Raw genomic sequence first — 14,288 nt, 5'->3', positions numbered from 1 at the left:
CAACAGTTGCCATTGGCAGAATCCCAGAGTCCTGTTGCTGATCTCAGGTAGACTGCACACAACAGGCCCTTGCTTCCTTCTGTTGCCCTCTGGGTATTTTAATTTTCTTGTTTCACAGAGACCAATGTCATGAAGCATCTGAGTTTGAGTGTGGATCGGTGGAGAGGATGCTTTATGGACAGACTCATACAGTAAGACCCGCACTTTAATTGACGCTTCTCTTCCTTTTTTTTATTCTGAAGTAAATGGGAGTTACTTCTGAGTGTCAGTGTATATTCCAATACAGCACGTTAACAGATTGTAGCTGGGGCATCTTTTTCCGAGAAAGAGCCGGAAGATGACAGATGCTGCCAAGGCCACATCTATTTGAGCAACACGTGGAGCTCATGAAGCTTCATGAAAATGAGTCGTCTCAGTTTCAAAGTGATTGAGCCGGTTGTTCAGATCTAAAGATTGTAGATCAGAGAGCGGCATCTCCCTTATAACACTTGCACTACTACATGTGAGCTTGAATCCAGCCGGGAGGTGTGGAGTTTATAAGGTCTGGAGGTGCTTGTGTGCGTTTCCCCTCGGCACTTGGATTGTCCTGCCTCTGACCAAAAGCATTTCATGCTGATGTCCTCTAGCGTTAGGAGGTGTAATTACTTGTTTTCTCTTGTTTTTCAGGACGTTTCGGCAGAGGAAAAGAATGCTATTCCCTCAGTATGTATGCTCATGTTTACGCACAAGTTTAGATGGCAATTATTTTTTAGTTTAGCTAATTCTCTCATCTAAAATCCAGCCATAGGAAAGGTCGTGAAAAGCTGTGCTTGTGAATGAGCACCTATATTACACATGTGCACATTGTATTCGATATTTCAGTTGGTCCTCGTGTTGCAAATTTTAAGTGACCTTGCATCAGAGTGCTGTTTGACAGTATATTCAAATATGAAGAACAACATAAAAATAAAGATGTTGAATAAGGAAAACACATGTTCTTGTGCTTGACTGTGTTTTGGTCAAAATCCCCTTGTGAAAGACGTCGACTTTTAGGATCACCCGTAGCATATACACAAGATGTGCGTACATACAGTATTCGTGACACTTCAACTTCCTCGCACAATGACCCCAATATGCTTAATGTGTCTGTCTTTACATGACTGTTCACAAAGTGCTCAATTGTAATAAATGTCTTGCCACGACTGTTGGCCAGCTTTGTTAGCCGCTTATTTGATCCATGTAAAAAAAATGGGGTTTGTGTGGAACTGCTAGCTGCTTATAAATTGTGACTCTTTCAAACAGGATAGAAATATATTTTTTAATCGTCGTGCTTGTTGTGGCAGGATTCAGAAGATGTGGACCTTGATGACAGCAGCTCCATTAGTGTCACATCGGACGTAAGCTATTTCATCTGAGAAATTTTGTTTTGTTTTTTGTTTAATTTACTACATACTTCTCTCCTGCAGTACGAGGAGGATGAGGAGAACGAGGATGAAGAAGATGGATTTGGAGACGTTGGTTTTGATCTACTGTAGATTGAAATTAAAAATGGACATATGCAAAGCAGATTATGACCTCAGGGACTTTCCATTTCAATGGCACTCTACCAGCATTGTTTTATGATTTTCTTGTTTTACAAACATGTTTGTTTGGAACCAAGGACTGAAAGTCAACCATTTTAACTTAACTATAATTGTATTGAACGCCAGGGTGGCGCTTATTTCTCACTCTTCTCATCTGCGATGAATGAATTAACTATGGAGCAATTGTTTACTAACACAACATTTGTGACACAACAAACTAGCTGTACAAAGGTTTTAGAGTTTTTTAAGCAGAATTTGTATGAGTTTTTATGAATGTCAATAAAGTGTTTTCGCACTTTTTCATGCGTTGTCTTTATATTTATTTTATGTACGAGTAGAAAAAAGTATCTCTAGATAAAAGTAGTGTGCTTTAAGGGAGTGTGGCTTGGAGGGGCCCAGTGTGATTCGGGCCCCGCAGAGTTCCACAGCGCCCCTGCCTGTGCGTGAGCCTCCAGAACAGCGACGATGAGAGAACGCGTGTGGCGATCGATTGCTACTGTCTGATCTCTGATCTAAAGATGGATGCCTGCTGAAACAGGTAAATAAACACGATAAGGCGTTTGCGTGGCTGTGATTGCGGTGTGTCCCGGGACTTGAGCTGGACCAGGTCGCCGAGGTTCGCTGTGACTGTCTTGTGGATGCCGGTTAGTGGGAGCAACTGAGAGACGAAGCGCCGCAGTGCAGCAGTGTGGGAGTCGCGAACTATCGTCGCCAAATGCAGTTCCTCACAAACGATTCTCAGTGCGATGTTCGTGACTGTTGAACGTGTTGCTTTAATTGAAAGTTCTGTACCGAAACCCGCTTTAACCCAGGTGTTGGAACGCACCGCCCTCTTTATGCGGCTGTGGACGACCACGCTCTTTGTTTTGCTCCGTCAGGCACTGGCCAAGCTACCTTCATTACCGCTGACTATCCGGCCAAACCCCAACATTTGTCCTCTTATTTAGGGGCGCAAGTTACGCCATTGTGTTTCAAGTGAGCAGCGTTTCACTGGTGGTGTCTTGTGTTTTTGCTCCGACCTTAGGTTCTACATGGGAAGTGACTCCCCGGCGGTGTTCTACGTGCAGTTGTAAGGAGCTGCGACACATTCACGAAATCTAACGTCCATTTGGGTCCATTGTTGCTTGACTTCTATTGTGTGTGTGTGTGTTTGTTTGTGCGCGTCCCTCCTGCTGCAGCCCTCGTCTGGTTCCAGCCGATGCTTGCTACAGCATGACCACAGCACCGTCGGCTCATTTGGTAGTTCTGGCAAATGAAAATGGAGGAGGTTTCGGTGTCCAGCCTGGACAACAGCAAGCTGGAGGTGACGCCACCGTGGTTGCCCTCTGTTTTGGTTGCTCCACAAGTGCTTCACCCTGCCGTGTGTTCATTTCCAGAGCCTTGCACAGGACATCCTGTCTGACCTGGTGGAGGATGCCTGCCTCGGTCTTTGCTTTGAGGTCCACCGGGCTGTCAAGCAGGGCTATTTTTTCCTGGACGACACGGACCAAGAAAGCATGAGGGACTTTGGTGAGCAAGAGCAGTTGTTTCTATTGCTGGGCAGAAACCACGCGACCACTCAACTATCGTAGAGTCTGCTGACAGTCGGTTACAATAAATTCAGATAACATCTCTGTTTAAAAGTGTTTCAAAGCACAGAAGTGGTTTCAGCTGTGGTAGAAAACATCTTGTTCTGCGTGGTGAAGCTTTACCATGGATGATCATGTCATGTTGCTGAAGTGTGACAAAAAAATGTTTTACCAATATAGTGCGATGATAGTTCTTTAAATTGATTCATACGGTCAATTTGAAATGTCATTCTTGTCCGCTATGTTAATTTCTTTTACTATAATATTGTGTCAATAAAAAAAGAGAACAAATGAATCTGAATTTTCTAAAATTATATCAGTCTGAACAACACTTCAGCAGACATTTTTGTTTTTATTGCGCATTCTGCATCATGTTGTTCTATGAACACGTTACAGGAAATAGCAGCAGGCCAGAGGGTGGCAATGGTTTGTATTCATAGAACTATCCTCCCACATTTAATAAAAATATTTAAAAAATCACTAGTATTTGCAGAAATGAAGACAAGTTTGCAGGAATAAATGAAGCCAATTCAATTTTGTTCGATTCTTTTTTTTTAGAAATTGTGGACCAGCCTGGTTTGGACGTGTTTGGTCAGGTGTTCAACCAGTGGAAGAACAAGGAGTGCGTTTGTCCGAACTGCAGCAGAAGCATCGCAGCCTCTCGCTTTGCTCCTCACCTGGAGAAATGCCTCGGGATGGGCCGCAACAGCAGCCGCATTGCGAATCGAAGGTGGGGGATCTTGTTTTAACACGCTACAGAGAATCTACCACACACTGCAATGTTCCCCTGTGGAAACACAGTCATTGCTGTGCTGCAAGGACAGTGACATCAACTCTGGGTCATTTCAAACTAAGACGTTCTCCTAAAGCTGAGTCATTGAGTGTGTTGTTCTCTCTCAGAATTGTCACTGGCAACAACACCAACAACAAGTCAGAGAGCGACCAGGAGGATAATGACGATGTCAATGATAACGACTGGTCCTATGGAGCTGAAAAGAAAGGTGAAATTCATGCTCTTGCTCCCATGGAAGACCATGGTATCATACCATATCATACACCCCAATATTACATATCAATATTGCTCGTAGGTTGTGTCCAAATAGCCATGGTCCACTGAGCAGCACCAAGATAAATGAATCTTAGAAAGTGACAGGTGCTGGTTTTCTAACGTGGAAAAGCACCTGTAAAACATCCAAACATTATAGCAGTATATATACTTTGAACCAGACCGGTCATTTCCTTTCATTGCCCTTGTGACTCTCAACAGTGAGTTCTTTCTCATCCTGATTTTTGGAGAATGATTTTATGTTTCTTTGTTACCATCTTTTCTTTTTTTTTTTTTAATTTTTGCTACACTGCATCAGAGATCATATGTCCTTACTCTTGGGCATGCTCTGGCAAACACAGATCAGATCTAACATTATGCTGCTGCAATGTGGATGTAATTGAAGAGCAACCTTTCAAGGGTTACATTTGAATGTTTTGGTGTTTCTCATGTATGAAGAAATGTTAACGCTGGTAATATCAACACGTATTCTTTCTTTTGCAGCCAAGAAAAGGAAATCTGAAAAGGTAAATTTGCCTTCAGATCTGCTCTTTGCTTTGTTACCTTTTGACTTAGTCATGGTGAAGCAACATTTCCAAGTCTGTATTTTTATCAATGCATGTGGGCCAGTGCTGTCCTTGTGAGTCAGGACTTCATTCTGTCTTCACTCTTGCTTTTCAGAACCCCAACTCACCGCGGAGATCGAAATCATTCAAACATAAGAGCAGTAAGTAAAAACGATTGTATATGTTTGTACCATATTTACCCGTACTACCGGTTCATAGTGACAGACAGGTGGCTTGTTTTGGGAGGGAGGGACAGTAATAATTTTTACAAAGTTTTGCATCAAATTCTGACCATAGCTGAGCGTCAATGTTGCAGATCCTCCAGAGCAGCTTGTCTGTCTCTACGACTAGTGTCAGTGGAAAGAAGATTCCATTTGAAAGGAGGCCTCACTTTATACTGCGATTGAGAGGCTCTCGACCCAAGTTGTTGTATTCAGGGTCATTTAGTAGTTTTCATTTGTACGTCAACATTTTTAAAAAATGCTTCAGAATGTTTCATGACAATAGAAACTAATTTTACAGATTTTGCTCAATTGTCTTTAAAATGATGCTCTGTGTCCAGTGTCCACCAGACAAGGTTTAAAAGTGAGATGAGGTGACCAACCGTTGACATAGGAGTGCAGGTTCATAACTGTGTGTGTTTTACTCTGCAGGCATGATGGGCCCCAGACGTCGACTTGACAACCAGGAGAGTCCGCGCATGCTGATGAAAGATGAGGCATTCCCTCAATAACAATACAAACACACATCATTTGAATCATGTGTGCGCTACGACTGCACAAACACGCAGGAAGACCAATAACATGTCGGCCTTTATTCGCTTCTCGTGAAATCTACGGACATTGACGCTCTAGGTGACGCTCATGGTGTTAATGGCCTGGCTGAAGCGGTCCAGACCTCCCACTTTATACTTGACTTTTTTTTTTCTTTCTTTTTTTGAAATCACAAAATCACAACACTTGTGTATGATTTGTATTTTTTTATGTGAATTTGTTTTGGAAGGAGCTTCTGATGTCCACTCTGATGACGATGATGTTAAGGATGGATGTGTATTCATGGCACAGACACGGTTCAATTCACTCTGCTCAGGCAGCTGTGTGGCAGAGATTGTGTGCTTCAACAGTGTCTTTGCATGTGCGTGTGTGGTTGTGCATAAAACGATGGGACTCAAATGATTTTCTAAAGAAACTTCGAGTATCATGGTGAAGACAAGGATCACGTTCGATTTGTAATGTGTTTGGAATTACTGTCTAGGTAATTACAAATTGTGCGTATGTGCTGGTGCGTTTGTTTCAGTGGGAGGGAGAGTGACTTAAGTGTGATCTTATTTTAAACATGTTCAGTCAGTGAACCCGAAATTTTCCCAGCAAGTACTTTGCTGCAGAAAGTAGGTTTCTTTATTTTTGATGGATAGAGTGGCTGTTTTTTTTTTTTTTCTGGTATTGGATTTCAAAATGTCTTTGTATCACGTGTTTACATTATAAAGGGTTGCAAACATCCTTGGTGTGATGTGATAGTGTAAATATTCATATAGTTGAATTGCTGCTATCATGGCTCAGTTTGTTTCATCTGTCTAGCGTAATAAATGATTTGTTACATGTCTTTTGGTCCAGTGTTGCCTTCATAACGATAAACCCAACAAGCGTTTGAGGGTAATATCAGTTACACAGAAAAAAGGTTTTAAAATAGAATTCGTTTGCCGTACCATGTCCTACCAGCAGGGGGTGCCATCACGATGGCGCTTCATTTCCATTCGGGCAGTTTAATAGTTTTATTCCTAGCTTTTCATTCACGACTGAGTTCAGTTAAAAGTAATTCTATGCACACTACAGTATATCTAGCGTAGTTTAGTGAAAGGGTAGCGATCGCGGATTGTTTTCAGTCTTGAGTCCCTCAACAGAAAAGTGTTTTATTTAAAATTTAGTGGCACAGAAAACGCAGATTTGCTGTGGTAGAGCCTCCCTCCCTTAACCACGTCAGTCTACTGGCCCTGAGTCTGGTTCTTGGAAGGTTTCTGGCTCTGAATGGAGAAGACCGCACTCTTACTTTGGTGAAGTGGCCCATATTGTGTGAGGTCTTTATGTCACAATGACGTATTAAACGAGTTTGTTCTCTTCTCTTCTCTTTGTTGTGCCTTTTGCAACATCATGTTATTGTAAACAATGAAGGAACGACTTGTTTTCGGCGAGAGACAGGAGGCGTCACGCGCGTGTCAGACAAAGGTTGGGAACAGGAATAATACAAAACCAAAAATTCCGACAGCCTTGAAGTGTACATCCCCTTCGGCGTGTAGTCACTCATGAGTTCGTACCATGTTAGTTTAGACTCCTTCTATCAAAGGAGGAAGACCGACGTTGCTTTGTGAACTTTTAGAACAATACCCGTAAAGTCTCGTGCAGCGAGAAGATAAAAGTCTAGCAAAAGAGAGTGAGGTGGACTCAAACCCCGGAACTGGAGTGGGCAGGAAGCTAGCAGCAGCAGCTAGCTTTTTGTTGACAGCGCTGCTGTCAAACTCCACACACGCGCGTCACCTCCAGTCCGAGCCCTTCACGAGGGAGGGCTTTCCCAAACTTTACAAACTGTATTCACTGTCGGCGGAGCTGGACGATGTCAACCCGAGGAAACTTTACGGTCCCCCAGATGAACCCGCACTTAAGCCCCATGAGCGTGGGGCACGCAACAGGCATGAGGATGATGCCTGTGATGCCGCAGACCTCGGCGGGTTACCCCCGGACCATGAGCAGCGCACCGCAGTACCCCCAGGTAAAGCTCGTCTTCACTCCCCAGCCCCTCGCTCCGTGCCGGACCGTATCAGACTTTATTTTAAAGTTTCACCTAACTCGTGAAGTCTTGAAAAGGAGCTCGCCGTATCTTGGTGATATCAACTGACAGTTTCAAATGAGATAGACGGCACTTCCGCAAAGATTAGGCTCGTGAATAACCGCCATTACTTAAGTTAAATAAACAGTGCTCAAACATTGTTCAAACACCATGGTCGCTGTTTATTCTGTAACGGTCACAATGGAAATACAAAAGAAAACCTATTTATTGTATTAATAAAACAGCTTTGTGTTTCGACGTCTGTCAGTTTTACCCGAACCAACCAACACGATTTGGACAAGTCTGCTAACGCTGTTTATCGCTGGTTCCATTTTTTTAAACTAGTATTATTGTTATTGTATTAGTACTCTGGTTTCCTTTTTTTTTTTTTTAACTAGTATTAGGTTTTATAGAATGTATTCCGAGCTTTTGTCTACCACTGTTAAAAAGGATTGAACAATATACTGTTGACAGTTTTGTCATCTTTATGTATTCTTGTGTTCCTAAAATTGCCCATCTTGTTTTATCATCAGCGTCCAGGTATGTCACCGAACAGAATTGGAGGCCCCATGGGATCACATGGTGGTCAGCTCCCTGGACCTTCATATGGTGGAAACATGTCCATGCGTCCGAACATGGGGCCGCCACCTATGGATGCCTCCAGGAAGCGCTTTCTAAATCACCACCAGCAGCAACATGAGGCGTTAGGAGGGCCAAGACGGGGGTAAGCTTTTGGTGCTAAACCTCTTCGAAGTCTTCTGAATGTTCTGACGTGAGAACTTTACGGCATCTAGTGAATATGTGAGAGCATTTATACCTTTATTTATGCCAAGTCCTGCTTCTCACTACTCACTCACCACTGACTCAGTTGTCATTTAATGTGGAGACATTCACTGAAACCTTAGCTCATTGCCACATTTTTAAAAATATTTGAATGCAAGAAACCCAATTATGTCTGTAGTTACTGAAGCTGTTGTTCAATCTTTTGTTTGATGGAGCCACTTTTTCAACAAGGTTAGCATGACATTCTGTCTTTTTATAAATGCAAAAAGGAAACTAACTTGCTGTTAACTTGTCTCAGCTCGCAGTCACCTTCGGTTAGTGCAATAGCCTGAAGCTTGTTTTCAGATAAGAGCTCAAACTAGTGGTCACATTATTCAGTTACTTAGTTTTATCTTAAAATACTATATCATTCAAAAGCATCGTAAATGAGCAGGAGAAGGTGTTTTCCTACTCATCTTCCCTCACCTCGCGAATGTGATTGTATTTATTTTATATCCGCTTCTAGTCCTCAACGATTTTAATAATTATTCTAATGTGATTTCAATATAATCCAGATGAATATGAATATGAGTCCCTGTTTTCTGAAGTTAGGTCTTCTATCTCATCTCTAATGTGGCGAAGCCAAACAAGAAAATTGGATAACCTAATTCTATTTAGCAAGACAAGCTTAAGTCATGTAAATAAAGGCTTAAAAAGGAGCCTTTCTTGCTCTGTCTTGTGCTTTCACCATATTTTTCTTCAACGATTTCTTCAGTGATATTGCGTCGCCACCTCTGAATTTGTCTAGTGTCTGCGATAGTTAAAAGCCCGACTGCACAAACACGAGGACAACGGCGTCTCATGACAGGCCTCCGATTTCAAGGCAGTGGATATTTGTGGCTTCAAACTCACCAGTGATGTCATGCTCATTAATGCAGCCATGAGTGGCTTCTTGAAGTTTTTAATTGACAATAAGACTCTTGTTGTTGCTGCTGCTGCTGCGCTAGAGAGATATGGCCGTGAAGCTGGCACCGCAGGCAACGCCTTTAATCCCGGTGAGAGTCCTGAGCAATGTGATTCAGCCCAAATTACCAGGATCTCTACAATGTGAAACCAGTTGATTAAATCTCACCAAGTGACAAACTGCTGTCTGTTTCTTGATAAAGACATATTGATCCTGATTCAATGTGATATAAATATGGATATGGTTGGAAGCCCTCTGAAATCATCTGACTTTGCATCACTCTGTTCCTCTCCAGGCCCAAAAGGCGTAAGATGGCAGACAAAGTTCTTCCTCAGAGGGTAAGAGAGCCGAGACATGCGGGGACCGTCCGCTGGTCACTCACGGTTGCCTCTGCTTGACCCTAGATCCGAGACCTCGTGCCCGAGTCTCAGGCTTACATGGACCTGCTGGCCTTTGAGAGGAAACTGGATCAAACAATTGCCCGAAAGCGCATGGAGATACAGGAGGCCATCAAGAAGCCTATAATGGTACGGTGTGACACGTGAATGTGCCGATGAGAAGCAGTGAAGGCCAGAGCTCAGCACACAAGCCGCGTGTTTGTCTTCACATCTTAATCACAAGGTGCTGAAAGGAGTTTAGCTCACTTAACATAGTTGTAAATATTCAGTCACTGAAGTTCACTTTCTATGATATTCGATTTCACTGCTGCCGAAAGTATCACATGACCCCATCTGCCAAGTGTTGGCGACGTATTGATAGTTACCACCTACTTTACTCTTTAGTATAAATAGAAATTTGACTATTTATGTAAAAAGCATCGTCTAATAATTATAGTTTAATGCTGCGGTGAATTGTGAAGGAATTCTGAAACCTATTTCACTTGATACATAGAAGTCAACATAAAGGATCTGTGATCCTGAATTGATCATTGATGATGAACCGATGAATGAGAGTATTTCAGTCTGATTCTCTTCTCCAACTCTCTCTCTCGCTCGGCTGAACAGCAAAAGCGCAAGCTGCGTATCTACATATCCAACACGTACACCCCCAGCAAGCCGGACGGTGAGGAGGCGGAGAAAGTGTCGTCCTGGGAACTGAGAGTGGAGGGAAAACTTCTAGAGGAAGTAAGCGAATAAAAACATGCAAAATCTGCTGCTTCAAAGTGTGATTCAGCTGTCGAGCATTTCATTATTCTTCAGCGCCCCCTCTCTGCTCAGACCATGCAACCAGATGTGTGTATGTAGCCCAACCCAAAAAAAAAAAACTATAATGCAAGCTCACTCTTGAAACAGGGAATTGAAACCAGTGGCGGTTGCGTACCAAGATCTGACATGCCTTCCTCCCTCCTCCTTCTTTCCCTCACTCCCATCAATTCCAGCTCATTGTGTCATCTGGGGCCATGTGAAGGAGGCTATTTTTTCCCTCCAGCTTTTCTGGGTTCAGGCATGTGTAGGAGTTTTGCAGAAAAACCCAGGAAAAGGAGAAGTAAGAACCAAAGGGCTCATTTTGTGCAAACACACTGTGACAGAAACGGGGGGAGCGGAGAGTTGCAACAGCTTGAACAAGTTTACAGCTCTCCCCAATGTGGTCAACAACTCTGCTGACGCAGCAAAATTTCGACACACTGATGCCAGTCTCTTCTTTTGAAACCCATTTTTTGTGTGTTTGCAGCCCGGCAAGCAGAAGCGGAAGTTCTCCTCTTTCTTTAAGAGCCTTGTGATCGAGCTTGATAAGGAACTGTACGGACCTGACAATCACTTAGTGGAGGTATGACATCATTTTCAAAGCACTTGCAGAAAGTGCCTCTGGACGTGTCAGGCACATGGCGAGTGAGAGGCCTGCAGGATTGCTTCTGGGACTACAGTCCAAGAACGTTCTGCTCTTGAGAAGTAGAATCCATCTTAAAGTCATTAAAGGTTTGGGGCTAAAGCTTTTGGATCCTGTTCGACATAAACTTGGATCTCTGCTTCTCTCGACCCGGTCAGCACAAATGTGTTTCTCGAGCAGATCTCAAACATATGCTTTGTCTATTAGTCCTCCACTGAGCCGATACTTTCTTGTTTAACAGGGCTTACTTAGTTTCACAGTTAATGCTTAATGTTGGATTATAGTCACTGTGTTACATGAATCTTGGCGTTGTTGAACCATAGATATATAGGCTTACTTTACTGATCAGAATCATGAACACAACATGCTCCTGGTGGATCTCACCGCTTAAGACTGGAGCAAAGCAGGTTTGCGTTTTTATTCATATTCAATTATAACCCAATCATCCATGGAGTTTCCTCCTGTATATTGGTGTTTCACTCTCAGAAGTTCCTGGGGGCGAGACGCCACTGACCCGCCACAGGTCGCTGGCCAACATCATCATTATTATTATGATGTTATTACATGACATTTTGGCTATTTTCTCATTGGTTTTATAAACGTACTAACACAACACAACATAACACTGAGAATAAAACAGAAACAAGAAACAAGAAAAAGTCCCACACAACCTAGCTACTTGCTGTAGAGCCTTTCTTTGTGAAGGTTTTACACTCGAACTTTTCTCCCCTCAGTGGCATAGAATGCCCACCACTCAGGAGACGGACGGCTTCCAGGTGAAAAGACCCGGAGATGTCAATGTCAAATGCACCTTGCTGCTCATGCTGGACCACCAGGTAAGTGCAACACGGCGCTGACAGTAACTACGACGAACATCCCAGTGAGCATCGCGTGAGAACGCTGTGTTTGAAATGAAACAGCCGCCCCAATACAAACTGGATCCTCGCCTGGCTCGTCTACTCGGGGTGCACACCCAGACCCGGGCCAGCATCATGCAAGCTCTCTGGCTCTACATCAAGAACAACAAGCTGCAGGACAGTCATGAGAAGGAGTACATCAATTGTAACCGCTACTTTAGACAGGTGAGGTGCCAAACCTTTCATGAAAAACAGCATCTTCCTCACGCAGTTAATGTTGCTCTTACAGAACAAAAGAAGTGTTAACACACAACATCATCATAAAGCCATGTGTGTATTTCACCCTCAATAGGATATAGTGGATAATAAAGAAAGACAAAGTTACTCTACGTGTCATAGATTGTATCATTGTTTAAAATGGCAAACACAAAAGAATTGTCATTGTTGGGAAACCAAGACCTGAAAGCTCACACAAAAACCACTTGTGAAATTCCTTCCTTGTAAAAAGTCCAAAGTGATCTTTTCCATCTGCTTTCCATCCAAATTCCTAACAGATCTTTGGCTGCCATCGCCTGAGGTTTTCTGAGATTCCCATGAAACTGGCCGGCCTGCTTCAACACCCTGACCCCATCATCATCAATCACATGATTAGGTAATGACATGTGGAGTATGGTGTCTGTCTGTGTGAGCTGTTGTTGGTGTGTGTCTTCATCTCATTTCTATTATATGGGATTAGCGTGGACCCCACCGACCAGAAGAAGACTGCATGCTATGACATCGATGTGGAGGTGGACGACCCGCTGAAGGCGCAAATGAACAGTTTCCTGTCATCCACAACCAACCAGCAGGAAATCGCTGCTCTGGAGGTGAAGGTGAGAGACGCACACCTCCAGGATTTGGGCTCGCACGACGCAGGGAGGAGGAGGAGGATGATGTCTGATGGAGTGTGTGTCCCGCAGATCCATGAGACTATTGAGTACATTAACCAGTTGAAAACCGAGAGAGACTTCATGTTGAGCTTCAGCAACAACCCGCAGGAGTTTATCCAGGACTGGCTGAAGTCTCAGTGCAGAGATCTGAAGGTGAAGACTGCATGTATTTATCAGCATAATATACCATTATATAATAATGATAATATTGTTATTGCTATTGCTATTGTTATTATTATGAAGAGCAATGCGCTTCCCCGAAATGAAGTCTCTAATGAATTACATTATTGATCTATGTTTCTGTGTTTTGAAGTAGATGCTTCTTTTTCTTGACGTCCCTGCTCTGTCTGTTTTGCTCTCAGAATATAGCAACTTCTATCCAGTAGTTCGGTTTGATAAAATTAGTTTGAAGTAACTGGACTGATGGCAAACAGAAGGCTGACATTCATTCTATTCTTTCTGCAGCTGATGACTGACGTCACAGGAAACCCAGAGGAGGAGAGAAGAACCGAGTTCTACCAGGCGCCCTGGCTTCCAGAGGCTGTGGGCAGATATGTTTACTCCAAAGTCAGTGAAATCCTCAGTGAATTTCTTCATTAATTCATTTAAAAACTTTTAGAAAATAATGATAAACTGTTTTTTTTCCAGGTGCAGCAGAGGAGACAAGAGCTGGAGCAGGTTCTGGGGATCCGACTGACCTGAAGACATTTCCAGTTGTTTCTTTGTGGTCTTTATTAACACGTGGGACCAAAGTTTCCATGGTTTTATTTTTGCCTGCTCAGCTTTTGTTGCTGTTTACCTTGTTGTGGATGGTATTTGGTACAATTGGCTTTGAAACATTGGTGCTGTTTTGTGTGATATTGCCACATTAGATAGAGTTAAAAGTGTCTCATCATAAAATACGTTCAAATTAGCATACACATGTCAATACATTTATTTCGAATTGTGCTCTAAATGTTGAAATATATGAATATATATTGTGCTGTTTATTTTCCAGCTATACGAAATATGCTTTTTCAGGGAAGGCTCTTTAATTGTAACATTTATTTGTAAGTTTGACTGTTTATATTCATTTGTTTATGGGTGGTTGGGATTCTGAGATTGGGTGTGGAATCTTTCTGCATCTGAGAAATTGTGATGCTGAAATCAGTTGTTGGATGACACTTTGAAAACATTCCTTGTTCTCAGTTCTTGCGGCTACTTCAATGGAGTGCCGACGCATCGCTCTACATTTCATACGCATGTTTTTGCAATAAACAAACGTACAAATGTGCCGTCTTGTCTTTTCGTCTTGCTACTTACGCCACTTCAGTGTTTTTTTTTAGTAGAGGAAAATAAATGCATGAACATGTAAAATCATGAGAACTGTACGACATTCACCACCGGGG

General features: G+C 42.8%; 2 protein-coding genes across 4 annotated transcripts; both read left to right on the top strand.

Annotated features, from left to right (window-relative positions):
• The first annotated feature begins 2,000 nt into the window (after positions 1-2,000).
• Positions 2,001-6,332, top strand: LOC128759114 (ataxin-7-like protein 3). 2 transcript variants are annotated; one of them, XM_053865789.1, is made up of 9 exons: positions 2,001-2,100; positions 2,587-2,631; positions 2,741-2,865; positions 2,939-3,071; positions 3,689-3,860; positions 4,031-4,131; positions 4,680-4,702; positions 4,857-4,902; positions 5,395-6,332. In XM_053865789.1, the coding sequence occupies exons 3-9, from the start codon at positions 2,815-2,817 to the stop codon at positions 5,472-5,474; spliced, it is 606 nt and encodes a 201-aa protein (XP_053721764.1). In that variant the 5' UTR covers positions 2,001-2,100; positions 2,587-2,631; positions 2,741-2,814; the 3' UTR covers positions 5,475-6,332. The 2 variants fall into 2 exon arrangements, with proteins under 2 accessions (XP_053721764.1, XP_053721765.1); XM_053865790.1 differs by lacking the exon at positions 2,001-2,100 and adding an exon at positions 2,134-2,206.
• Positions 6,333-7,023: 691 nt separating this feature from the next.
• On the top strand, positions 7,024-14,160 carry smarcd2 (SWI/SNF related, matrix associated, actin dependent regulator of chromatin, subfamily d, member 2). 2 transcript variants are annotated; one of them, XM_053865168.1, is made up of 13 exons: positions 7,028-7,504; positions 8,095-8,285; positions 9,583-9,625; positions 9,692-9,814; positions 10,292-10,411; positions 10,959-11,054; positions 11,849-11,950; positions 12,035-12,196; positions 12,526-12,623; positions 12,708-12,843; positions 12,931-13,053; positions 13,366-13,467; positions 13,549-14,160. In XM_053865168.1, the coding sequence occupies exons 1-13, from the start codon at positions 7,349-7,351 to the stop codon at positions 13,600-13,602; spliced, it is 1,506 nt and encodes a 501-aa protein (XP_053721143.1). In that variant the 5' UTR covers positions 7,028-7,348; the 3' UTR covers positions 13,603-14,160. The 2 variants fall into 2 exon arrangements, with proteins under 2 accessions (XP_053721142.1, XP_053721143.1); XM_053865167.1 differs by having other exon boundaries at positions 7,024-7,504; positions 12,708-13,053.
• The last annotated feature ends 128 nt before the right edge of the window (positions 14,161-14,288 follow it).

Source organism: Synchiropus splendidus, chromosome 5, assembly GCF_027744825.2.
Source record: "Synchiropus splendidus isolate RoL2022-P1 chromosome 5, RoL_Sspl_1.0, whole genome shotgun sequence".
In the NCBI taxonomy this organism is placed as follows: Eukaryota; Metazoa; Chordata; class Actinopteri; order Syngnathiformes; family Callionymidae; genus Synchiropus; species Synchiropus splendidus.
The sequence above is the reverse complement of the archived record's forward strand: the minus strand, read 5'-3'. Positions and strand labels throughout refer to the sequence as shown.